Here is a 26,280-nt window from a genome sequence, read left to right as displayed (position 1 = left end):
AGTAGATAATAAACAAAAGTGAAATAAACAATAAAAATGAACAGTAAATATTACACTCAGAGAAGTTCCAAAAGAATAAAGACATTAAAAATGTCATATTATGTCTATATACAGTGTTGTACTTAAACATTGCACTGTTGGTTAGGGCCTGTAAGTAAGCATTTCACTGTAAGGTGAAATACCTGTTGTATTCGGCGCACGTGACAAATACACTTTGATTTGATTTGTAATGCTGTGTAAATAATTAAAGTACAAAAGGGAAAATAAATAAACATAAATATGGGTTGTATTTACAATGGTGTTTGTTCTTCACTGGTTGCCTTTTTCTTGTGGCAATAGGTCACAAATCTTGCTGCTGTGATGGCACACTGTGGTATTTCACCTAGTAGATATGGGAGTTTATCAAAATTGGGTTTGTTTTTGAATTCTTTGTGGATCTGTGTAATCTGAGGGAAATATGTGTCTCTAATATTGTTATACATTTTGGAGGAGGTTAGGAAGTGCAGCTCAGTTTACACCTCATTTTGTGGGCAGTGTGCACATAGCCTGTCTTCTCTTGAGAGCCAGGTCTGCCTACGATGACATTTCTCAATAGCAAGGCTATGCTCACTGAGTCTGTACGTAATCAAAGTTTCCCTTAACTTTGGGTCAGTCACAGTGGTCAGGTATTATGCTGTTTAGGGCCAAATAGCATTTTAGGTTGCGCTGTTTTTTTTGTTAATTCTTTCCAATGTGTCAAGTAATTATCTTTTTGTTTTCTCATGATTTGGGTGGGTCTAATTGTGTTGCTGTCCTGGGTCTCTGTGGGGTCTGTTTGTGTTTGTGAACAGTGACCCAGGACCAGCTTGCTTAGGGGACTGTTCTTCGGGGTCATCTCTCTATAGGCGATGGCTACTCTCTCCCCCTTCCCCCTCTCTCTCTTTACCCCGCCCACTCCCTCTCTCTCTCTGTCTGTCTCTATCTCTCTATACCCCCCCCCCCTCTTACCCTTTAAAGTCCTGTAGGTCTACAGTATCTCCCAGTAAACTGAGGAACTCAGTGAAGGCTGGTGTCTCCTCACTGTTTCTAAACAACTCTTCCTCCAAAACCTGACAGACAGATATTGAGAAAGAGAGAATAGTGTTAGATTTATTTTTTGGTTTGTTATTAAAACCTAAACAGGATAGCTAAACTCCAGCACACACACAGAGCAAAACTCACCTGTCCAAACCTCTGGTAGATGACCCCAAACTTGAAGGTGGTGTTCACCTCATGTTCATCATAGCTCACTATAAGTTGGGAGGCCTGGTAAATATGCAGAGTAATCACTTAGAGCAGTGTTGTTGGTCATGGTGTGATATACTGCATGTATGTCTGTGAGCTCACCTTGGGATACAGAATTGGACTGAATCTGAGACCAACAGCATCCTCACACAGCAGCTGAACACACAACAAGTTATGAACACACCGAAACACACAACATTTAGTTAGGAAGATATGTACGTACACTGTACATAGCTAGATCTTATCTCAATGAACCAAGATAATTCAACAATATTCATAGTTTGCCAAATCCTCCAGAAATATGGTGGTCCCCTGTGGTTTCTGTAGTAACTATGTAGTGGTTTGGTTACCTTGGCTAGTTGAGGGACACTAGGCAGCTCAGGAAGTTCTGCTAGAGAGATCCTATCATACATTGTTTTCATCCTAGACCTGAGAGAGAGAGAGAGAGAGACAGAGAGAGAGAGAGAGATGCATTGTATGGCAACTGCTCGGCCTCCGTCCGCAAGGCGCTACAGAGGGTAGTGCGTACGGCCCAGTACATCACTGGGGTCAAGCTCCCTGCCATCCAGGACCTCTATACCGGCGCTGTCAGAGGAATGCCCTAAAAATTGCCAAAGACTCCAGCCACCTTAGTAATAGACTGTTCTCTCTGCTACCGCACGGCAAGTGGTACTGGAGACAAAAGGCTTAACAGCTTCTAGCCCAAGCCATAAGACTGCTGAACAGCTAATACAATGCTCACCCAGACTTTTTTTAACGCTGCTGCTAATAGTTGCTTATTATCTATGTGTAGTCACTTTACCCCTGCCTACATGTACATATTACCTCAATTACCTCGACTAACCTGTACATTGACTCGGTACCGGTACCCCCTGTACATAACATTTTAAACTTTAGTTTATTTAGTAAATATTTTTCTTAACTCTTATTTTTCTTAAAACTGCATTGTTGGTTAGGGCTTGTAAGTAAGCATTTCACTGCAAGGTCTACTACACCTGTTGTATTCGGTGCATGTGACAAATACAATTTGATTTGAAATTGTGCATGTTTTTCTTACTCATGTTAAGTGTGAGCTGTCACAAACGGAGTGTAATGATTCGTTGTGTTAAGGTGTGTTCAGGTGTGTTAAGGTGTGTTGTTTTACTTACCTGAGGATGACATGCAGATACTCCTGACTCCTCACTTCCTCATGTTTCACAGACAGAATGAGGTTGCCATGACAACTGGCCGTGCAGTAAAAATTCAAGTGGTCCTATCACATAGAGAGGGAATAGGACAACATTTATAGGGGACAGACAGACAAGCACCAAAAAAATAGAGGACAACGTGAACAGTACGTAACACTGAAAGAATAGGCTAGTGTAAGTGTTTATACTCTACAGAGTCAGAGAGAACGGTCAGAATGTGATGCATTAACAGAAAGTATAAGACCCATTGGGCTCTGGTCAAAAATAGTGCACTGTAGTCCCTTCAGAGACTATTCACACCCCTAGACTTTTTAAAATGGATTAAATTGTCATTTTTTTTGTCACTGGCCTACCCACAGTACCCTATAACACCGATGTGGAATTATGTTTTTCATAATAGTCTTGAGTCAATAAGTATTCAACGTGTGGCAAGCCAATAAGTGGCCTACATAAATTCAGGAGTACAAATGTGCTTAACAAGTCACATAATTAGTTGCATGGACTCACTCCGTGTGCCATAATAGTGTTTAATAACATGATTTTAAATGACTGTCTCATCTCTGTACCCCAAACATTTATTTATTTATTTCACCTTTATTTAACCAGGTAGGCAAGTTGAGAACAAGTTCTCATTTACAACTGCAACCTGGCCAAGATAAAGCAAAGCAGTTCGACACATACAACACAGAGTTACACATGGAGTAAAACAAACATACAGTCAATAATACAGTAGAAAAATAGGTCTATATACGATGTGAGCAAATGAGGTGAGATAAGGGAGGTAAAGGGAAAAAAAGGCCATGGTGGCGAAGTAAATACAATATAGCAAGTAAAACACTGGAATGGTAGAAAGGCAGTGGAAGAATGTGCAAAGTAGAAATAGAAATAATGGGGTGCAAAGGAGCAAAATATATAAATAGGGAAGAGAGGGGTTGCAACAATAGGGGTTGCAACAATTTCGGCAGATCATTTTAGAAAGAAAGAGTCCAGATTGTCTAGCCCGGCTGATTTGTAGGGGTCCAAGGTCTTTCAGTCAAGCAGGGAATATCAAACACAGCTTCAACCACAAAGACCAGGGAGGTTTTCCAATGCCTCACAAAAAAAGGGCACCTACTGGTAGATGGATAAAAATAAGAAAATGCAGACATTGAATATCCCTTTAAGCATTTTGTAGTTATTAATTACACTTTGGATGGTGTATCAGTACATCTAGTCACTCCAAAGATACAGGCGTCCTTCCTACCTCAGTTGTCAGAAAGGAAGGAAACTGCTCAGGGATTTCACCACGAGGCCAATGGGGACTTTAAAACAGTTACAGAGTTTAATGGATGTGATAGAAGAAAACTGAGGTTGGATCAACACCATTGTAGTTACTCCACAATGATAACCTAATTGACAGAGTGAAAAGAAGGAAGCCTGTACAAAATAAAACATTAATAAAAACATGCATCCTGTTTGCAACAAGGCACTAAAGTAATACTGCCAAAAAATGTGGCAAAGTATTGGGGCAAATCTAGGTCAACACATTACTGAGTACCACTCTCCATACTTTCAGCATAGTGGTGGCTGCATGATGTTATGGGTATGCTTGTAATCGTTAAGGACCGTTGGAGTTTTTCTGGATTTAAAAAAAACGGAATTGAGCTAAGCACAGTCAAAACCCTAGAGGAAAGCCTGGTTCAGTCTGCTTTCCATCAAACTCTGGGAGATGAATTTACCTTTCGGGAGGACAGTAACCTAAAACACAAGGGAAAATCTACACTGGATTTGCTTATCAAGAAGAGGGTGAGTGGCCGAGTTAGAGCTTTGACTTAAATCTGCTTGAAAATCTATGGCAAGACTTGAAAATGGTTGTCTAAGCAATTATCAACAACCAATTTGACAGAGCTCGAAGAATTTTTTAAATAATTTGACAACAACCAATTTGACAGAGCATGCAGAATGTTTAAAACAATAAAGGCCAAATGTTGCACAATCCAAGTGTGGAAAGCTCTTAGAGACGTACCCAGAAAAACTCACAGCTGTTATCGCTGCCAAAGGTAATTCTATTGACTCAGGGGGTTGAATAAATATCTAATCAAAATACATCTACATATATATATATATATATATATATATATATATATATATATACATATATATATTTCTTAACAAATGTTAGAACTTTTTTTTTTACCAAGTCAGTTTTTAGGCAAGTCAGTTAAGAACAAATTCAGGGGCAAAATGACAGATTTTTAGCTCGTTAGATCAGGGATTTGATCCAGCAACCTTTTGGTTACTGGTCCAATGCTCTAACCACTAGGCTACCTGCCGCCAACATTACAGAGTAGGTTGTGTAGATCGTTGACAAAAAATGACAATTAAATACATTTTAATCCCACATTGTAACACAACAAAATATTGAAAAAGTTGAGTGGTGTGAATACACTCTGAATGCATATTGGGAATATGGTGCATTTTGGGAGGCACATTTGGCAGCACAGTATTTCAATTATTGACATGTTACATGTCAGAGAAAAAAGTGATGTGTTCCCATGGCACTGACCTTGCCCAGGAAGTGCTTCCTGTAGGCGCGTGCTGCGTCGTTACTCTCCAGCCGGTACCCATAACCCACTAGGGCAGCGTCCCCCTCTTCCCCTTCTCCTCCCCCTCCATCGTCCCCCCTGTCACACAGGCTGGGGTACCGAGAAGGGGGTGTGGGGACGAGGGCGTCAGGGTCCTCAATCCAGTATCCCCCAAACTCTGGCAGGATCACCTGGGGGTACGGCCCACCCCTCTCCAGCACCTGGGCAGAGACAAATAACAGAGTAAGAACCATCATTTGTGTGTGTGTGTGTGTGTGTGTGTGTGTGTGTGTGCATGTTATCAGTTTGCTGACGTACCTCCTCTATCCTGGGGTATGGGATGTAGTCATCCTGTAAGAGAGAGTGGAATCAGGTTCGGCTGTACATACAACACACACACACTGTAGTCTGTACAAAGATTTGAAAAGCAGCTAACACAAAGGACAAGATGAGCTCGACATAAAACTCACATGCATTACTGTCTGAACTAAAAGCTCCAATAAACTTTACTTGACTTTTCAAATCATTGGTGAATGGGATAAGGACCTAAATGAATGAATGACAACAGAGAATATGAGTTTGTAAATAAAGAGGTATGAAAGTCATTCATAGTCAATTTCCACTATATACAGTATATTCAGTGAAAGGATGGATATGAGGACAGACAGACAAACAGACAGACAAACAGACAGACAAACAGACAAACAGACAAACAGACAGACAAACAGACAGACAGACAGGTAGGTAGGCTGTCCACACCTTCAGTCTCTGAGGACCAGCCACTGTTTTTTCTGCTACCTCTGGTACCTGCTTAGGCGAGTTAGGGGTTATACGTGCAATGTATGGGGTAGATGTTAGAGGTCAGGGGCAGAGGGTTGGGGGGTTGGGTAGGTCGGTATGGTGTGATTTAGAAGCAAGGGGTTAGGATGTAAGGGATAGAGGTTTAGGGAAAAGATGTTGGATATTTATGAGGGTGAGATGTTTGGAGTTGTGATTTATGAGAATAAGGGTTGTCGGCGTTAGAAAGCACAAATAACTGAATATTAAAAGCATAGTAGTAAGAGTGTAGAGTGAGTGGTTCTGAAACCTTGTTGCTATATATAATGACTGACAATGCATTATGGGAAGTGTCAAAGGTCGTGAACCCCCTGATGACCTCATGGTAACCTTTGACCTATGACATTATTATCAGTTCTGTTGTCACCTGGAGGATTCTGGGTTATTAATCAGACAGACACAGACGGCAGGAGTTCCATGCTTACCTCCATCTTCTCCATCATGTCGAAGAAATGGGCAGACTGGAGAGAGAGAGAGAGAGAGAGAGAGAGAGAGAGAGAGAGAGAGAGAGAGAGAGAGAGAGAGAGGGGTGAGATTCTTTCTCACTCTTTTTAAAGTCATTTTTTGGGCCATTTCTCTGACATCGCTTCTTCTCACATCACTTCCTGGTCCTGACTGAACTGCAGCGGAGAGGAAGAGGCAGAGCAAGAAGTTTTACTCAGTCCAAAATCTGTCCAAGTGAAAATATCTTGGCATACTGCCGAGTGAGGAGTTTTTGTATGAGGATCAATGAGAGAGTGTTGAATTTAGTCTAGATAAAAATGTATTGTTATTTTGATACATGAGGCTTATTTGATTGATTAGAAGTTTGGTAATGCTTAGGTTGTTACGAGTATACTGATATAAATGTGATGCAAGTGACATCCCGGCAACTTTGAGAAAAAACACTTTGTATCGGAGTTGTCCCTGTTGAAATTCGAGATGATCTATGCATATTCATGAGGCTAGCATAGCATCTCATTCTCCATTTAATATGTCAATACCCCTCATAGAATATTCTAAAATGTATTAAAATAACGAGATGTATCCACCAATCCAAAGAGAGGAATAGGCAGGAGCTTGACAGCCCGCCATTCCACTCTGTGGTCAACGAATCCAATTGTTAGGGTGGAGACACAAGCATCTCGTCATTATATCCAGTATCTCTGGCTGCAGAAGCAGCAGAGACACATCACTCCCTCCCAGGCCGGACTCGGATGACCTAGCATTTCACTGAAATAGACCCTGACTGTAGACTGTACTCGAACAGCTACTATAAACTGTGTGGTTTGAGCCCTGAATGCTGATTGGCTGAAAGCCGTGGTATATTTAAGCAATAAGGCATGAGGAGCTGTGGTTATACCAGCTATAACAGCTGTTCTTACGCACGACGCAATGCGGAGTGCCTGGACACAGCCCATGGTATATTGGCCATATATCACAAACCCCTGAGGTGCCTTATTGCTATTATAAACTGGTTACCAAAAACAAATTACGTTGGTAACTAGTTTATAATAGCAATAAGGCACCTTGAGAGTTTGTGGTATATGGCCAATGTACCACAGTTAATGGCTGTATCCACGCACTCCGCTTGCATTGTGCTTAAGAACAGCATTCATATCCCTACTCAGCTGCATGCAATCTGTATATTGTTGAAATGTTCAGCTGAACAACAGTAGGATCTGTACTGCACTAACGTTTGTTTCTATGAACGCTTATACCTAAGAGTGTAGAACCCAACACACATTTACAAGCACTCTCTCACAAACAATCATCACATACAGCATAATGTGGCACAAGAAATCAATGGTTGAGAACGCAATGCCGATAACGGATATACATTTACATAAGTGTACACATTCAAAACGTCATACTACCTGCTGGGGATGGTCAGTCACAGTCCATTGGAAACTGGTTCTCTCTCCTTCTCCATTCTTTATGCCTGTGTGGGTGTGTGTATGTGTGTGTGTGTGTTTCTATGTGCGTGTGTGTGTGTGTGTGTGTGTGTGTGTGTGTGTGCGTGCTTCAATGTGTGTGTGTGTATGTGTGCGTGTGTGCATGTTTCTATGTGTGTGCGTGTGTGTGCATGAGTGTGTGTTACCTTCATGGTGGGGGGTGCGGTGCGCGGAGGAGAGGGTGGGCAGTCTGCCAGGGGAACATTAGAGATGGTCAGCAGCTCTCTCTCCTGCTTCCTAAAACAATCAACAGCAACAATAAAACGGTTATCACTCGTACAATACACCTTAAAAACGGTCCTCTCTCTTTCTACCTCGTTCTATCACAAAGGCCAATCCACAAAGGCCAATACCGGGCCAATCCCTCATAAGCTCTTTCTCTGTAAATAGACTGCATAGATTCTCCACTGAACTCACTATTACTAAAGAGACAGGAACACTTAATCTATTATAGGGGACTAACACACACACACACACACACACACACACACACACACACACACACACACACACACACACACACACACACACACACACACACACACACACACACATATACATATACAGTGGTGGAACAAGTGCTAAATTGTCATACTTGAATAAAAGTACAAAGTTAAAGTAAATGCTATGCATAAATTCCTTATATTAAGCAAACCACACAACACCATTAACTAGTTTGATTCATTTACGGACAGACAGGGGCACACTAAAACACTCAGACATCATTTACAAACACAGTTTTTGTGTTTAGTGAGTCAGCCAGATCAGAGGCAGTAGAGATGAGAATGTGTTTATGTTGATAGGCTGCGTGAACTGGACCATCTTGCTGTCCTGCCTGAGCATTAGAAATGTAACGATTACTTGTGGGTGTTATGGAAAACATTTTCTTTATGTGAAGTAAAAGTAAAGTACAGATACCCACAAAAGCAACTTAAGTTGGACTTTACAGTATTTTATACCACTACACACATTCACACACACTTGCATCGCACACACAAACACAAACACAAGTGCACTCTACCACATACATACAGACATGCACAAGTGTAAGACATGTGCAAGAGATACTGGCATGCATACACACACACTTCTGTCTTACTGCTATAACATACTCTTTCATCCTACACTCAATCTATGCATCCGCTCTCCATTCACACCATCTATGCCATAGTTCCAACAGACACACTGACAATCTAATTGAACTACACTATCAACATAGTTCCCAACTCATCACAAGCACACACACATGCCCATCCTCAAACACCACCATGAAAAGAGGAGTTGAGTTTACCCACCACTCGTCCTCTCTCTCCCCCTCTCTCTCCCTCTCTCTGTGTGGTCTGGAGCGGTAGAGCAGTCCAATCAGCGCCACCACAGCCCGCACCCCTGCTCTCTTTGACCCCACTCTGGAGGCGCCGGTGCCCCCCTCCCACATGATGGGGTCCCGTTTACCCCTGTTAATGCGGTTACAATCAGTGCCAAGCTGGGGGTCCAGTATTACTATGGTAACAGCAGACTGAACGGTTACAGTGCCAGCGGTCAAGTCATCACTACAATCTGTTATGAGATGGTCCCGCTAACCCAGTTACTATGGCAACGGTACCGAAACAGGTGGTCCAGTTACTCTGGTTATAGCATAACTAACGACACAGGGTCTTCTGCTGTTCTAGACTACAACCTCCTGAGACTAACACGGCAGATAGCACTGTAGACTGACACAGACAACCTTTCTCTACCTCTTGCTGTTGCTCCCTCCTTCTGCCTCTCTCTTATTCCCTCTCTATCTCAGTCACCCTCTCACTAGTTGTCTAACAGACACACATGGTCTCTTTAAACCTCACTGTCACTGCCTCTCCCTCTGTCTACAAGGGGGCATAACTAACGACACAGGGTCTTCTGCTGTTCTAGACTACAACCTCCTGAGACTAACACGGCAGATAGCACTGTAGACTGACACAGACAACCTTTCTCTACCTCTTGCTGTTGCTCCCTCCTTCTGCCTCTCTCTTATTCCCTCTCTATCTCAGTCACCCTCTCACTAGTTGTCTAACAGACACACATGGTCTCTTTAAACCTCACTGTCACTGCCTCTCCCTCTGTCTACAACAGCAGATACACACAGTCTCTCTAAACTTCATTGTCACTGTCTCTCCCTCTGTCTACAACAGCAGATACACACAGTCTCTCTAAACTTCATTGTCACTGTCTCTCCCTCTGTCTACAACAGCAGATACACACAGTCTCTCTAAACTTCACTGTCCTTGTCTCTCCCTCTGTCTACAACAGCAGATACACACAGTCTCTCTAAACTTCACTGTCACTGTCTCTCCCTCTGTCTACAACAGAAGATACACAGTCTCTCTAAACTTCACTGTCAACTTACCTGCTCTTCTCCTCTCTCTATCTCACTCTCTTTCTCTAGACAATTTGTTGTGGTTGTTAGATACTACCTGCTTTTCTCCTCTCTATCTCTCTCTCTCTCTCTAGACAATTTGTTGTGGTTGTTAGCTACTACCTGCTTTCCTCCTCTCTATCTCTCTCTCTCTCTTTCTCTCTGTGATTTTTTTGTGGTTGTTGTTCCTCTCTCATTACCCACTCTCTCTCACTCTCCATCCCTCATTTTCTCTCTCATTTTCCCTCCATCATTTCTCTGTTGTTGTTTTTTTTTTGATCCAGACACAGTAGAGGTGTTAACCTGGAATGTCTATCACATTCATGACTAATTTATAATCCTGTGGTTTAATTGAGTTGATTGGTGCAACAAGCAAGAAGAACATTGTGTTTTGACACATATAATAGCTAACTGTATTTTTGATAAGTGGAAATGTAATTGTTCTATGTTCTTTTCTCACAGCGGCATGCAATGATATCAATGTGAAGGTATGTATTGTCTTTTTTGGCATCTACGTTGATATATGTAACTGGTATGCAGTATCCAAAAAGAGACTTCAGTTCAGTCTCATATAGATGCACATACATAGGCATGCACACACAGTGGTGATAATCTGGTTTTAATTTGAGAGTGAATTGGTTTGGGGATTCTGAGGTGTGTGTGTGTGTGTGTGTGTGTGTGTGTGTGTGTGTGTGTGTGTGTGTGTGTGTGGATGTGTGTGTGTATACGGGCTTCTGTGCGGGTATATGGGCATGTATGTGTGTGTATGTAAGAGCTGAGCAATTAGTGCATTTTGAGGTCAGTTTGGTTTTGGTTCGATTATCAAAATATAATATATTTTACATGATTAAATGCACTGTGTATTATTTGGGTTGAATGCTGAAATAACACAGGACAAAACAAATAACAAATGTCCCATGGTGGTAGTGACTGCCCATTACTGTGCATCACTTGTTAACCATAATTTATTCACATCACTTTACTTTAATCAAATATTTCAGCTGTTGTGTATATTACATTTGTTTTATTTGATGACTTTACAGCCTGAACTGTTTGATGTAGGAGGGAGTTGTAGTTTTGTATTTGTATTTCGTTCCAACTCATCTCTATAGAGCTGCTGCCTATGCTGTCTGACAAAATCACTATTTTAGTAGTGCTTCAAAGTAAATAACGCATATTTTATGCTGAATACCAACTATCAATCACTTAGATCATGTATTTTCAGGTAGAGATACCTCTTGAAGCAATTGCTCTCTATCCCTCTCCATTGCGCATTCTTCGGTCACTTCTCTCCCTCTCTGTGTCTGCCCCACACTAACCTAAAGTAGCAGGCGTAAGAGAAACACACAGATCAGACAAGTAGGCGAGCAATGGATTATGGTCATTGTAGATAATTAACACATTTTCTGCGCTAAATAAACTATGTCGAATATTGTCCTGTTGGAAACTACAACTCCCTATTACATCGCACAGTTCGGGCTTGATCTGATTTATCTCTAGAGAAACTGCGCCATGTGTGCATTGAGCTCACAAACATGTTTAATAACAGTTGTTATTTGAAACAATTCGTTGTTTAAAAACGTGTATGTGTGTGTCTTTCTGTATGTCTGTAGAAGTAAACATTATTGCATAAGATGAAGAGATGAGTATACAAGACTGATGTAAACTCTATAAGATCTGGTTGAGTAGTCAAAAAGTGTGTGAGGCTCAGGCTGTGTGTTATTTCATCAAGCTGGGAGCAGAAGGAGCCGTAATGGATCTGAGGAGGTCATTTTGAAGATAACATTTCCACTGGATTGTCTGTCAGCCAGCACATAGGCCATGCATTTTAAGAAGGTTTATGACATTGTGTTAATGTGAGTGTGTGTGTGTTCAGGCAGACCTAGGGCCCTATAATCATTTTTTTGCCTGATACCATTTTCCTTGTTTTTTTTAACATGTTTTTGGTCCCAAAACCACACAGGAAAACAACCATTTAAAACAAATGTTTAAACCACATCAGGAGACCATTTTGTTTTAGGTAGGTCTGGGATGATAATTTTTTATTTTGAGTTTTGGGTGTAGTTATCCTTTAATGCCAGTGCACACCAGGAAGAGACCGTTGTTTGGTTAGCTGTGATGCTGTAGTGCTCATGTGATTGCAGAGTTTGAAAAACAAATGGCTACTGGATTGATGCAAATAATCCTAATATCATTCTGCCAGGAAGGCATAGGATACTTTGTAGTTAACATTTCACTGAGAAGGTTTTTGGGAAAGCTTTTCCATCTCTACCAGAAGAATATTATCAATAGCATCATCGCTAATGGCTACACAAAGTGTAGACATAGGCACGCACAGCACACATACACACAGACGGGCATTCCTGTGCCGTTTCAGAAAGTTTCATAAAAATACAAATCACTGATTCATTTTGTTCATGTCTTATGATTTGTCAAATTAATGCATTTTCTTATAAGTTAAATAGATTTATTTGAATTACCACTAAGTTCAATAAATGTTTCAATATTGTTGAATTCCGTTTTAATGTCAGGATTCCGTGATTCAGTCCATGTTCTCCGCAGCCTGGATTTTATAGGGCCCTACAGATTGCTCAAGAGTGACTTCGAAATTGGACGTCTATCCATGTCCCTGATGACACATTGAAATGCAACAGTGAGCACTATTACCATCAAGGAGGCTTGGGTTTTCCTAAGGCATTGTGGATGGGGGTGACAGATGGGCACAATCCAATGACTCTGGATCAGACAGGTGCATGTTTGATCCCAGTGGTGGACACTTGTTTTACATCTTTTACACCCTTAACTAGAGTTGTGCATAAAGGGTGTGACCACTGAAGAAGTGGAACTCCTAGAAATAACATTGGATGGTCAATTATCATGGTGAAGTCATATTGACAAAGTAGTTGTGAAAATGGGGAGAGGCATGATTGTTATAAAAATATATTCTGCATTTGTGACACACAGATCAACTGCACTAGTTATTCAGGCTCTGATATTGTCCTATCTTGATTACTTTCCAGTAATATGTTCATGTGCAGCTAAGAAACACCTAGCAAAGCTGCAGCTGGCCCAAAACAGAGCAGCACGCCTTGCCCTTAACAGCACATACCAAACTAACATCAACAACATGCATGACAGTCTTTCATGGTTGAGGGTTGAGGAGAAATTGACCATCATTTAGTCTTTATAAGAAACATTTGTGTGTTGACAATGTCTATCCAATTATATAATTTATTTGCATTAACTTCCAACAGACATAAATCCCACCAGACACGCCAGTATGGGTTTCTTCACAGTACCCAAACCGTTATGTATAGAGCCATGTCATCATGGAATGCTCTGCTACCAGAGGTTACTCAGTTATGTATAGACAGTAATGGTACAGGGCAACCCCAAACAGTTTCAGCTGGACATTCACCTTATCAAAGAGATAGCTCAGCAGGATAAGCTCTCTCTTGAGAAAGATACCTCCACCCCGAGCATGTCAGACCAGACCTCTTCAATAATCAACCCCACAGACGAGCAACACCAAGCAGAAAGTCATCCTCCCAGCACCGAGTACTACTCCCTCACTACAATTATGGATAAATTCACCCAGCTGGAGGTAAGGCAGGTGGAGCTGGAACAGCACGGAAACATACTCCAGGCAGGTCAAAAAATAGTTCAGCTCAACAACACCCCCTCAACCAGACCCGGAGAGCTGGAGGTGGATAGAGACATTTCTGCACTCTGGACTGTGGTGAGACAACATCAACAGGAGAAAGAGCAGGAGAAGAACAGAGCACTAGAAGAGAGGATTTGTGCTGGAGGAGAGGGTGTGGGGGATGGAGTGTGACAGAGAACAACCTATTAGAGAGCTGGCCACCCCCACAGAGAAGCCAGTAGAACAGTCCACCTCAGCCCCCTGCCAAAGTCTTGACACCACAGCAGAACAGTCCACCCCAGACCCTGACCATAGCCTCAATTTAACAGCAGGACAGACAAATGAAGAACCCCAAGCCCAGGGGATCCCACCCTCTTTGAGCACCCCCCCTGTGCCACCCAGATAGCCCTCCTTACAACCCCCCCACACCCACTAAGGACATACACAAGCCACAGATTGTACTCCTTATGGACTCAAACGGGAAATAATAATAATAATAATACACACAGGCACAAACAACCTGCTAACATACAGTGGGTAAATGCAAGTATTTCCCGCGACTGTGGCTCAAAATCAAATGTTTACCTGGCCCATCACTCCACCCTGGACTTGAGCAGACTTTATGACCAGGTCCAACTATACAAGAAAGCAGCGCCCACCTTTGCCCGGACCCTAAAGAATATCGCCCTCAACCGCAGCTCCAACACCTCACACAGGAGCAACAGATCAATAGACAACCCGCCCAGACCAGTGAGACACCAGCGAGACCACCCCCCCCCCCCCCCCCCCCCCCCCCACTGGACCTACATAGAGAGGATCCACGCCAAGGGGACCTACATCCAGACCACAGCACCACCAGCCACATCCACCCCCCCATCCCAACCAGTCAAACCCCCCCCAGGCCAACCATGCCCACACCCCATTTGGGCCCCCTCAGAACAGACTTATGCCCCTCCTGCCCACCCCATGACCCCCACTCCCACAAAGAGGGCCTCAACATGGGAGTCACAGATCCCACCAGGCCGTGAGTGGGCAAACAGGCCCAACCCCCACTCTTTCTCTAGCCCAAGCCAATGGCATGTACCAGATGCTCAGCAGGCTCTGCTCACACTTACTGGCCTGAGGCCAAACCACACGACCAACAACACTGAACACTTTATGGAACACAAAGGCTTCATTATCTCATCCTGGAACATCCAAGGCCTGAGGTCAACTGCCTTTGGCCCAAAGAGCAGGAACCTGGACTTCATCAAAGAATCGGGAAATACAGACATTGTCATCCTACAAGAAATATGGTACAGAGGAGACGGACCCACTGGTTGCCCTCTAGTTTACAGAGAGCTGGTACTCCCATCCACCAAACTATCAGGTGTGAAACAGGGAAGGGACTATGGGGGTATGCTAATTTGGTATAGAGCAGACCTAATTCACTCTATTAAATGAATCAAATCAGGAACATTTTACATTTGGCTACAAATTCAAAAGGAAATTATCTCAACAGAGAAAAATTTCCTCCTGTGAGCTACCTCTATCAACCCAATAGAATCCCTATACTTTAATGAAATGAAATGAAATTGTATTGGTCACATATAAGTGTGTAGCAGATGTTAATGCGAGTGTAGCGAAATGCTTGTGCTTCTAGCTCCGACAGTGCAGTAATATCTAACAAGTAATATCTAACAATTTCACCACATATACCCAATACACACAAATCTACGTAATGGAATGGAATTCAGAATGTATAAATATATGGACGAGCAATGTCAGAGCGGCATAGACTAAGATACAGAATAGAATAGAATATAGTTGATACATATGAGATGAGTAATGCAAAATACGTAAACATTATTAAAGTGACTAGTGTTCCATTTATTAAATTGATTTCAAGTTTATGTATATAGGCAGCAGCGTCTAATGTGCTAGTGATGGCTATTAAACAGTCTGATGGCCTTGAGATAGAAGCTTATTTTTCAGTCTCTCGGTCCCAGCTTTGATGCACCTGTACTGATCTCGCCTTCTGGTTGATAACGGGGTGAACAGGCAGTGGCTCGGGTGGTTGTTGCCCTTGATTATCTTTTGGCCTTCCTGTGACATCGGGTTATGTAGGTGTTCTGGAGGGCAGGTGGTTTGCCCCCGGTGATGCGTTGGGCAGACCACACCACCCTCTGGAGAGCCCTGCGGTTGCGGGCGGTGCAGTTGCCGTACCAAATTTCTTCCGCCTCCTGAGGTTGAAGAGGCGCTGTTGCACCTTCTTCACCACACTGTCTATGTGGGTGGACCATTTCAGTTTGTAAGTGATTTGTACGCCGAGGAACTTTCCACCATCTCCACAAGTATGTGGGGACAGCAGACTGAGATAGGGAGAGATTGAATATGTCTGTAAACACACCAGCCAGCTGGTCTGCGCATGTTCTGAGGACACGGCTAGGGATGCCGTCTGGACCGGCAGCCCTGCGAGGGTTAACACCCTTAAATGTCTTACTCACGTTGGCCATGGAGAAGGAGAGCCCACAGTCCTTGGTAGTGGGCCGCGTCGGTGGCACTATGTTATCCTCAAAGCGGGCGAAGAAGGTGTTTAGCTTGTCTGGAAGCAAGACCTCGGTGTCCACGAAGTGGCTGATTTTCCTTTTGTAGTCCGTGATTGTCTGTAGACCCTGCTACATACGTTTGTGTCTGAGCCGTTGAATTGCGACTCCACTTTGTCTCTATATTAATGTTTTGCCTGTTTGATTGCCTTGCGGAGGGAATAGCTACACTGTATTCTGCCATATTCCCAATCACCTTGCCATGGTTAAATGCAGTGGTTCGCGCTTTCAGTTCTGCGCAAATGCTGCCATCTTTCCACGGTTTTTGGTTAGGGTACTGTAGACTACTGAAGACAGCTTCTTCTTTCTGGAGGGGACATGGGACATGTACTAGTCTGTGATGACCTAAATGCCAGAACTGGACAAGAACCTGACACCCTCAGCGTACAGGGAGACTAACACCTACCTGGAGGTGACAGCATTTCCTCCCCCATATGCCCCCCAAGGCACAACTACGACAACATAACCAACAAAAACGGGTCACAACTCCTGCAGCTCTGTCGCACGCTGGGTATGTACATAGTCAATGGGAGGCTTTGAGGGGACTCCTATGTTAGGTACACCTATAGCTCATCTCTTGACAGTCGTACTGACCTCAACCCAGAGTCTCTCAGAGCATTCACAGTCAGCCCACTGACACCCCTATCAGACCAGCAAAATCACAGTCTACTTGAACAGATCAATACTCAATCAATTAGGCAACAACAAATTCAATCCATTTTAGACAATTTCCTGAACAAAACGTTCCACTGTAATAGTTAAGGTGCAAACTTGGCAGTAGAAAACCCCTCAGCTTCCCTATCATATCTAACAATTTTAAACAGAAAACCAACGAAAATGAACAACAATGACAAATTATTCGATGAATGCAAAAACCTAAGAAAGAAATTGAGAAACCTATCCAACCAAAAACATGGAGGCGCAGAAAATCTGAGCCTCCACCTTCACTACGGTGGATCACTAAAGCAATACAGAAATACACTACGGAAAAAGAAGGAACAGCACGTCAGAAATCAGCTCAATGTAATTGAAGAATCCATAGACTCTAAACACTTCTGGGAAAATTGGAAAACACTAAACAAACAACACGAAGAGTTATCTATCCAAAATGGAGATGTATGGGAAAACCACATCTCCAGTATGTTATAACAAAGAATAAACAGCAAAAAAATATACAAATACAATTGACAGACTACTAGAACCCACTAGATTCTCCAATTCTATTGAATGGACTACAGGACAATATATAAACCCTCTAACCCCAAAAGTCCTGTGGTGTTGACATTATCTTCAATGAAATTATAAAATATACAGACCACAAATTCCAATTGGCTATACTAAAACTCTTTAACATCATCCTTAGCTCTGGCATCTTCCCCAATATTTGGATCCAAGGACGGATCACCTCAATCTACAAAAGTGTAGACAAATTTGACCCCAATAACTACAGTGGGATATGCGTCAAGAACAACTGTAACGGTTTTCGTCATCTGAAGAAGAGGAATCATCAGACCAAAGCGCAGTGTGGTAAGTGTTCATGCTTTCTTTAGTAAAACTGAACACTATAACAAAATAACAAAGGGAATAACTGAAACGGAACATAGAAAAGGAACATAGAATGCCCACCCAAATCACACCCTGACCAAACCAAAATAGAGACATAAAAAGCTAAGGTCAGGGCGTGACAGTACCCCCCCCCAAAGGTGCGGACTCCGGCCGCAAAACGTGAACCTATAGGGGAGGGTCTGGGTGGGCATTTCTCCGCAGTGGCGGCTCTGGTGAGGGACGTAGACCCCGCTCCACCGGGAACCCTCGCCGCCGACCCCAGACATATGCCATCAAAAGGAACATAAAATCCGAATCAGTTATAGAACCCAATGCCCTTTATGGTTGTGAGGTCTGGGGTTACTTGACACATTGGAAAGAATTAACAAAAAAACTGAGCAAACTAGAATGCTATTTGACCCTAAACACAGAGAACACAGCGGCAGAATACTTGACCAGAATACTTGACCCAAAGTTAAGAAAAACCTTGACTATGTACAGATTCAGTGAGCATAGCTTTGCTATTGAGAAAGGCCACCGTAGGCAGACCTGGCTCTCAAGAGAAGACAGGCTATGTGCACACTGCCCACAAAATGAGGTGTAAACTGAGCTGCACTTCCTAACCTCCTGCCAAGTGTATTACCATATTAGAGACATGTTTCCCTCAAATTACACAGATCCACAAAGAATTTGAAAGCAAACCCAATTTTGATAAACTCCCATATCTGAAAAACCATCACAGTGTAATGTGTACTGTAATTTTTTACATTTCATTTCTCTTTTGTTATTATCTACTTCACTTGCCTTGGCAATGTTAACATATGTTTCCCATGCCAATAAAGCCCTTAAATTGAATTGATTTGAGAAGAAAAAATAATAAAAAAAATAATTTCCCAGGGAAGATCCAGGTCTCATGGAATTAGACCAAAGTTCTCAATGTGTATAAAATATATAGAGTACTGACACTCTACAATTACTGAAAAATGAGAGAGAAAGCATGTAGGGCATTCTACGCCATAAAAAGTTAATTCAAATGGAAATACCTATACAAATTTGGTTAAAACTAATTGAATGTGTCATTAAACTAATTGCACTTTATGGCAGCGAGGTGTGGCATCCACTTGCAAAACAAGATTTCACCCAATTGTTTTTAATTTAATTTTTTTTTTTTTAACCTTTATTTAACTAGGCAAGTCAGTTATGAACAAATTATTATTTACAATGACGGCCAATGAGACAAACACCCCATTGAAATCCTGTTCTGTAAGATTATCCTACATATCCAGAGGAAAAATACAAACAATGCATGCAGGGAAGAACTACGGCAATATCCACTAATAATAATAAATAAATAAAAAAAAAGAGAAATTAAGTTTTGGAAAAAAAACAGTGACCCCCTCTCATATCATTACCAAGCCCTGCAAATGCCAAGAGCTGAGCAAAGAAAATAGTCACCTCATCCAACTGGTCCTGGGACTGAGTTCACAAACCTGTTCAACTAACACACTGAAGCCTCAATCAGAATAAACCAAATTACAACACAGTCAAAACAAAACTACATTACCTATTGGGAAACACAAGAACAAGAAGAAAAAATGCAGTGCTATCTGGCCCTAACTCAACAGTACACCATGGCAAACTATTTGACAAAGTACAGGCAACAGTGACCACAGCCATGCCATTGAGAAGGGTAGACACAGGAAAACATGGCTCCCTGTAGAGGAAATAGAGGAAAGGCTGTGCAACCACTGCACCACAGCAAAACTAAAGACAGAGCTGCATTTCCTGACATAATGTAAAAAAATATATAATTTCCCCAAACTTGAAAACCATATTCAAGGTTTCAAAGACCTCTCTGATTAGAATAGGCTAACTGTTCTGTTGGTGAAAGATGCAGAGAGCTGTGGGTTGGCAGCACACTACATTGCTGCTTGCCATAAAATGAGGGACAGTGTCTGACAGACCAACCAACCTGCACATGTCCTCTACGTCATTGTTATTGTCCATTACATGGATATTTTTACCCTTGATTATTGATTGTCCAGTTGACAGTATTTATTGTTATTATTTTAATTATGTTCATATTGTAAATGAATCACTTAATCTCTAAAGTACGCTTTGGCAATATTTGATTACTGATTGTCCCGTTGACAGTATTGATTATTATTATTTAAATTATGTTCATATTGTAAATGAATCACTTAATCTTTAAAGTACGCTTTGGCAATATTTACATTGTTACGTCATGCTAATAAAGCACTTTGAATTGAATTGAGAGAGAGAGAGAGAGACATGAGGACAGAAGAACACAAGAGAAAGAGAGGTATTCTTTCCTCTTTAAATTCAAGGCTATTATTGTACCTCATAGATTAGATTTCTACCCAGACATACAGTTGGGAAAATGGCAGAGGGATGGAGGAGAGATAGAGAGAAATAAATGGAAAGATGGACAGACGAGAAGAAGGGCAAGGCAACTTTCTCTTGGCGAGAATCTCAGCCCCCTATTGATAGGAAAAGGTCAGAGCAGACGGACTCCACATGGGGTGTGTGTGTGTGTGTGTGTGTGTGTGTGTGTGTGTGTGTGTGTGTGTGTGTGTGTGTGTGTGTGTGTGTGTGTGTGTGTGTGTGTGTGTGTGTGTGAGATTATATATGTGTGTCTAGTAGTCAACTGCTTCTGTAAACAAAGTGTCCAGATTGACTCAATATACAATGTAAATTTGCCACAGCTTACTCGCTCTCTCACTTAACGCTTTTTACAAAGCCAACTATACTAAGCCATTTATAGCTCATTCAAGGGCTGTAACTTTTTACATTATTTATTGATTTTTATTTGACCTTTATTGAACTAAATTCTTATCTACAATTACGGCGTACACTGGCCAAAACCAGACAATGATGGGCCAATTGTGCGCCACCCTATGGGACTCCCAATCATGGCTGGTTGTGATACAGCCTGGATTCGAACCAGGGTGTCTATAGTGACGCCTCAAGCACTGAGACGCAGTGCCTTAGACCGCTGCACCACTCGGGAACCAACTAAGCTGTAACTACCCTGTTTTTATTTATATTTATTTCACCTTTATTTAACCAGGTAGGCTAGTAGAGAACAAGTTCTCATTTACAACTAGTTGTAGTTGGATGAGCTATTTACAGATTGGTACAGCTATGTACAGGTACAGTGATCTGTGAGCTGCTCTGACAGCTGGTGCTTAAAGCTAGTGAGGGAGATATGAGTCTCCAGCTTCAGTGATTTTTGCAGTTCATTCCAGTCATTGGCTGCAGAGAACTGGAAGGAAAGGCGGCCGAAGGAGGAATTGGCTTTGGGGTGACCAGTGAAATATACCTGCTGGAGGGCGTGCTGCGGGTGGGTGCTGCTATGGTGACCAGTGAGCTGAGATAAGGCAGGGCTTTACCTAGCAACGACTTATAGATGACCTGGAGCCAGTAGGTTTGGCGACGGATATGAAGCGAGGGCCAGCCAATGAGAGCATACAGGTCGTAGTGGTAGGTGGTATATGGGGCTTTGGTGAGAAAACGGATGGCACTGTGATAGACTGCATCCAATTTGCTGAGTAGAGTGTTGGAGGCTATTTTGTAAATGACATCGCCGAAGTCAAGGATCGGTAGGATAGTCAGTTTTACTAGGGTATGTTTGGCAGCATGAGTACCCTAACAATGGTATTCAAACTACTTTTGAAGTTTGATGTGCCACTATTGCCTGAATATTTCACAGCAGGGAAGAGCTAACACATAGCTACCATTGATATTATGATTTTGTCTCAGACCACCATGGTATTTTCTAGGTGAAAGTTGATTGAAATTTGTTCAGAAACTAGACAACGGGCTGTACTCAATAGGAACCAAACAAAAGCAAACAGATGCAAATGGAACAAAACAGGGAGGGAACTAACATAATCTTTTAAATAGAAACTCCAGTATTTTGTTGCAAACATTTTGCTACAGTGTGTGAGTAATGAATACACCCCAGAAAGAATAATAGTTTGTTTAACATGGTGGTTCTCATGCTTTAAGCTCACAGGCAGCTACAGACCAATAGTTTTATTCAGTCTATGCTACTCACATGAAAAAAACACAGTTTACTATAGAATACTACAGTACTTACTATAGAATTATGTAGTAAACTGTAGTATACTGTAGAATACTATACTACACACAGTAGTATACCTTGATCATGTGTAGTACCTACTATTAGATGTTGTAGTATACTGTAGAATATTATAGTAATAACTACAGTAATGTATGCAAAAAAGAAAAAGTAATTACTATAGTATATACTACAGTATTTAGCTTGCATATAACCTGCCTATTCCCATCTCCCGTATCCCAATTTGTGCCACCCATAAGTGAGAAACCTACATGCCAAGTATAGATCATATATTGTGTTCCCTACAGGTTATAGTAAAAAGCAGAAGCACTGTACTATCCATTCAGACCACAGTCCTACCTACAGGTATACATTTGCTCTGAGTATTTTGTCCAGTAGGTTTCCTCAAGGACAAAGCACCCACTACTATGTCAAAGATTTTTCATTTTATTTATTTTACCTTTATTTAACCAGGTAGGCAAGTTGAGAACAAGTTCTCATTTACAATTGCGACCTGGCCAAGATAAAGCAAAGCAGTTCGACAGATAAAACGACACAGAGTTACACATGGAGTAAAAACAAACATACAGTCAATAATGCAGTATAAACAAGTCTATATACAATGTGAGCAAATGAGGTGAGAAGGGAGGTAAAGGCAAAAAAGGCCATGATGGCAAAGTAAATACAATATAGCAAGTAAAATACTGGAATGGTAGGTTTGCAATGGAAGAATGTGCAAAGTAGAAATAAAAAAATAATGGGGTGCAAAGGAGCAAAATAAATAAATTAATTAAAATTAAATACAGTTGGGAAAGAGGTAGTTGTTTGGGCTAAATTATAGGTGGGCTATGTACAGGTGCAGTAATCTGTGAGCTGCTCTGACAGTTGGTGCTTAAAGCTAGTGAGGGAGATAAGTGTTTCCAGTTTCAGAGATTTTTGTAGTTCGTTCCAGTCATTGGCAGAAGAGAACTGGAAGGAGAGGCGGCCAAAGAAAGAATTGGTTTTGGGGGTGACTAGAGAGATATACCTGCTGGAGCGTGTGCTACAGGTGGGAGATGCTATGGTGACCAGCGAGCTGAGATAAGGGGGGACTTTACCTAGCAGGGTCTTGTAGATGACATGGAGCCAGTGGGTTTGGCGACGAGTATGAAGCGAGGGCCAGCCAACGAGAGCGTACAGGTCGCAATGGTGGGTAGTATATGGGGCTTTGGTGATAAAACGGATTGCACTGTGATAGACTGCATCCAATTTGTTGAGTAAGGTATTGGAGGCTATTTTGTAAATGACATCGCCAAAGTCGAGGATTGGTAGGATGGTCAGTTTTACAAGGGTATGTTTGGCAGCATGAGTGAAGGATGCTTTGTTGCGAAATAGGAAGCAACTTCTAGATTTAACTTTGGATTGGAGATGTTTGATATGGGTCTGGAAGGAGAGTTTACAGTCTAACCAGACACCTAAGTATTTGTAGTTGTCCACGTATTCTAAGTCAGAGCCGTCCAGAGTAGTGATGTTGGACAGGCGGGTAGGTGCAGGTAGCGATCGGTTGAAGAGCATGCATTTAGTTTTACTTGTATTTAAGAGCAATTGGAGGCCACGGAAGGAGAGTTGTATGGCATTGAAGCTTGCCTGGAGGGTTGTTAACACAGTGTCCAAAGAAGGGCCGGAAGTATACAGAATGGTGTCGTCTGCGTAGAGGTGGATCAGGGACTCACCAGCAGCAAGAGCGACCTCATTGATGTATACAGAGAAGAGAGTCGGTCCAAGAATTGAACCCTGTGGCACCCCCATAGAGACTGCCAGAGGTCCGGACAGCAGACCCTCCGATTTGACACACTGAACTCTATCAGAGAAGTAGTTGGTGAACCAGGCGAGGCAATCATTTGAGAAACCAAGGCTGTCGAGTCTGCCGATGAGGATATGGTGATTGACAGAGTCGAAAGCCTTGGCCAGATCAATGAATACGGCTGCACAGTAATGTTTCTTATCGATGGCGGTTAAGATATCGTTTAGGACCTTGAGCGTGGCTGAGGTGCACCCATGACCAGCTCTGAAACCGGATTGCATAGCAGAGAAGGTATGGTGAGATTCGAAATGGTCGGTAATCTGTTTGTTGACTTGGCTTTCGAAGACCTTAGAAAGGCACGGTAGGATAGATATAGGTCTGTAGCAGTTTGGGTCAAGAGTGTCCCCCCCTTTGAAGAGGGGGATGACCGCAGCTGCTTTCCAATCTTTGGGAATCTCAGACGACACGAAAGAGAGGTTGAACAGGCTAGTAATAGGGGTGGCAACAATTTCGGCAGATAATTTTAGAAAGAAAGGGTCCAGATTGTCTAGCCCGGCTGATTTGTAGGGGTCCAGATTTTGCAGCTCTTTCAGAACATCAGCTGAATGGATTTGGGAGAAGGAGAAATGGGGAAGGCTTGGGCGAGTTGCTGTTGGGGGTGCAGTGCTGTTGTCCGGGGTAGGAGTAGCCAGGTGGAAAGCATGGCCAGCCGTAGAAAAATGCTTATTGAAATTCTCAATTATGGTGGATTTATCAGTGGTGACAGTGTTTCCTATCTTCAGTGCAGTAGGCAGCTGGGAGGAGGTGTTCTTATTCTCCATGGACTTTACAGTGTCCCAGAACTTTTTTGAGTTAGTGTTGCAGGAAGCAAATTTCTGCTTGAAAAAGCTAGCCTTGGCTTTTCTAACTGCCTGTGTATAATGATTTCTAGCTTCCCTGAACAGCTGCATATCACGGGGGCTGTTCGATGCTAATGCAGAACGCCATAGGATGTTTTTGTGTTGGTTAAGGGCAGTCAGGTCTGGGGAGAACCAAGGGCTATATCTGTTCCTGGTTCTAAATTTCTTAAATGGGGCATGTTTATTTAAGATGGTTAGGAAGGCATTTAAAAAAAATATCCAGGCATCCTCTACTGACGGGATGAGATCAATATCCTTCCAGGATAAAGATAATAAAACAAAAACACTATAGTAAATACTACAGTAATGTCTGCAAAAATAAGACAGTAAATACAACAGTCAGCAGAAACACTAAAATAATTATACACCACAGTTGTTTTTCTTACTACAGTATTTAAACTATAGTAAACTGCAAATACTACAGTATACTACAGTCATGTCCGCAGTGTTTTTCAGAGAATCCTATAGTATTTTTTCATATGGGTACTGTAACGATCTGGGTGTCGTGGGTGTGAAGTCAGGCGCAGGAAACAGAGAGTTCAATATAGTGCTCTTTTAATGCACACACGGTGAACAACGGCCACCACACAAAACACTGGGTGCTCAAAACAAATGCCCCAAACGCGGTGACAAAAACAGTCCAGCAAAATCCACAAACAGAAACAAACACGTTCGTCTACAACATGCACAAATGTTACAATAATTAATCCCGCACAAAGAAACAGGCGGCTGACTAATAAAGCCCAACTAATTACCACAAACTCATAACAGGTGTACTCAATAAACACACAAGGAGGGGGAGGAAAGAATCAGTGGCAGCTAGTAGGCCGGCGACGATGACCGCTAAGCGCCACCCGAACGGGAAGGGGAGCCACCTTTGGTCGGAATCGTGACAGGTACAGACAGCGTGCTTATTGACACTATTTAACCATAGATATGGAAATGTTCCTTGTTGTTTTCAACCACTAATCCAGAGTTACACAACCTGCTGAAACATTTAACAGGACAAACTCTCTCTCTCCATCTCCCTCTCTCTTACAACCCACTCTCTTACTATCCGCCATCGCAGTCATTGCCCCTCTCTTTCTCCAGCGTGTCTCTCGTCCTTCCTCTCTCCCTCTGTGCCAGGAGGCTGAGACTGTAGGTTAATGTTAAACACTAGAACAACAAAGAACAGCATATGTCAGAGAGAGAGAGGTGAGCCAAGGTTGAGTCCACACTCTTCTTTTCGTTTCCATTTCAGTCTATCTATCATATACTGTTCTATTGTACTGTATTACACTGTATCCCTTAATATTCTATTTCAGTTGTTTTATTAGTTTAAAATGGCTATCATGACTTACATTCAACTTTGCAAAAACTACAACTGTATTTTATTATATTCCCTAATTTTATTTTCTATTTAAGCTGTTCTGCTATCGTTAACACTAGGATAGAAATACCCATTCTACACATATTATGTAGGATTTTCATAGCAGGACAATTTTCAAAGCAGGACAATATCTGTGGAGAGACTTGACAACAGGCAAAATACATGTTCCAA

The 26,280-nt window shown here is 42.2% G+C and overlaps 1 protein-coding gene across 8 annotated transcripts in view; it reads right to left on the bottom strand.

Moving 5' to 3' along the window:
* rap1gap2b (RAP1 GTPase activating protein 2b) overlaps positions 1 to 26,280 on the bottom strand; it is a 77,151-nt gene that overhangs the window by 23,070 nt on the left and 27,801 nt on the right. For 4 of the 8 annotated variants that reach the window (XR_004204181.1, XM_020452333.2, XM_031797325.1 and 1 more), the window contains exons 3-11: positions 7,932 to 8,022; positions 6,277 to 6,312; positions 5,333 to 5,365; positions 4,996 to 5,235; positions 2,412 to 2,515; positions 1,614 to 1,692; positions 1,366 to 1,419; positions 1,201 to 1,284; positions 988 to 1,088 (exon numbers count right to left, since the gene is read on the bottom strand). Coding sequence is in view for 6 of the 8 variants with exons in the window: in XM_020452333.2 (XP_020307922.1) it covers positions 988 to 1,088; positions 1,201 to 1,284; positions 1,366 to 1,419; positions 1,614 to 1,692; positions 2,412 to 2,515; positions 4,996 to 5,235; positions 5,333 to 5,365; positions 6,277 to 6,312; positions 7,932 to 8,022 (822 nt within the window). In the remaining 2 variants the exon portion in view is untranslated. Of the gene's footprint in view, positions 1 to 987; positions 1,089 to 1,200; positions 1,285 to 1,365; positions 1,420 to 1,613; positions 1,693 to 2,411; positions 2,516 to 4,995; positions 5,236 to 5,332; positions 5,366 to 5,773; positions 5,825 to 6,276; positions 6,313 to 7,931; positions 8,023 to 26,280 lie in introns of all 8 variants that reach the window. The other 4 variants (XR_004204180.1, XM_031797321.1, XM_031797323.1 and 1 more) reach the window with 2 other exon arrangements.

Source organism: Oncorhynchus kisutch, linkage group LG19 (genome assembly GCF_002021735.2).
Source record: "Oncorhynchus kisutch isolate 150728-3 linkage group LG19, Okis_V2, whole genome shotgun sequence".
Taxonomy (NCBI): Eukaryota; Metazoa; Chordata; class Actinopteri; order Salmoniformes; family Salmonidae; genus Oncorhynchus; species Oncorhynchus kisutch.
The sequence above is the reverse complement of the archived record's forward strand: the minus strand, read 5'-3'. Positions and strand labels throughout refer to the sequence as shown.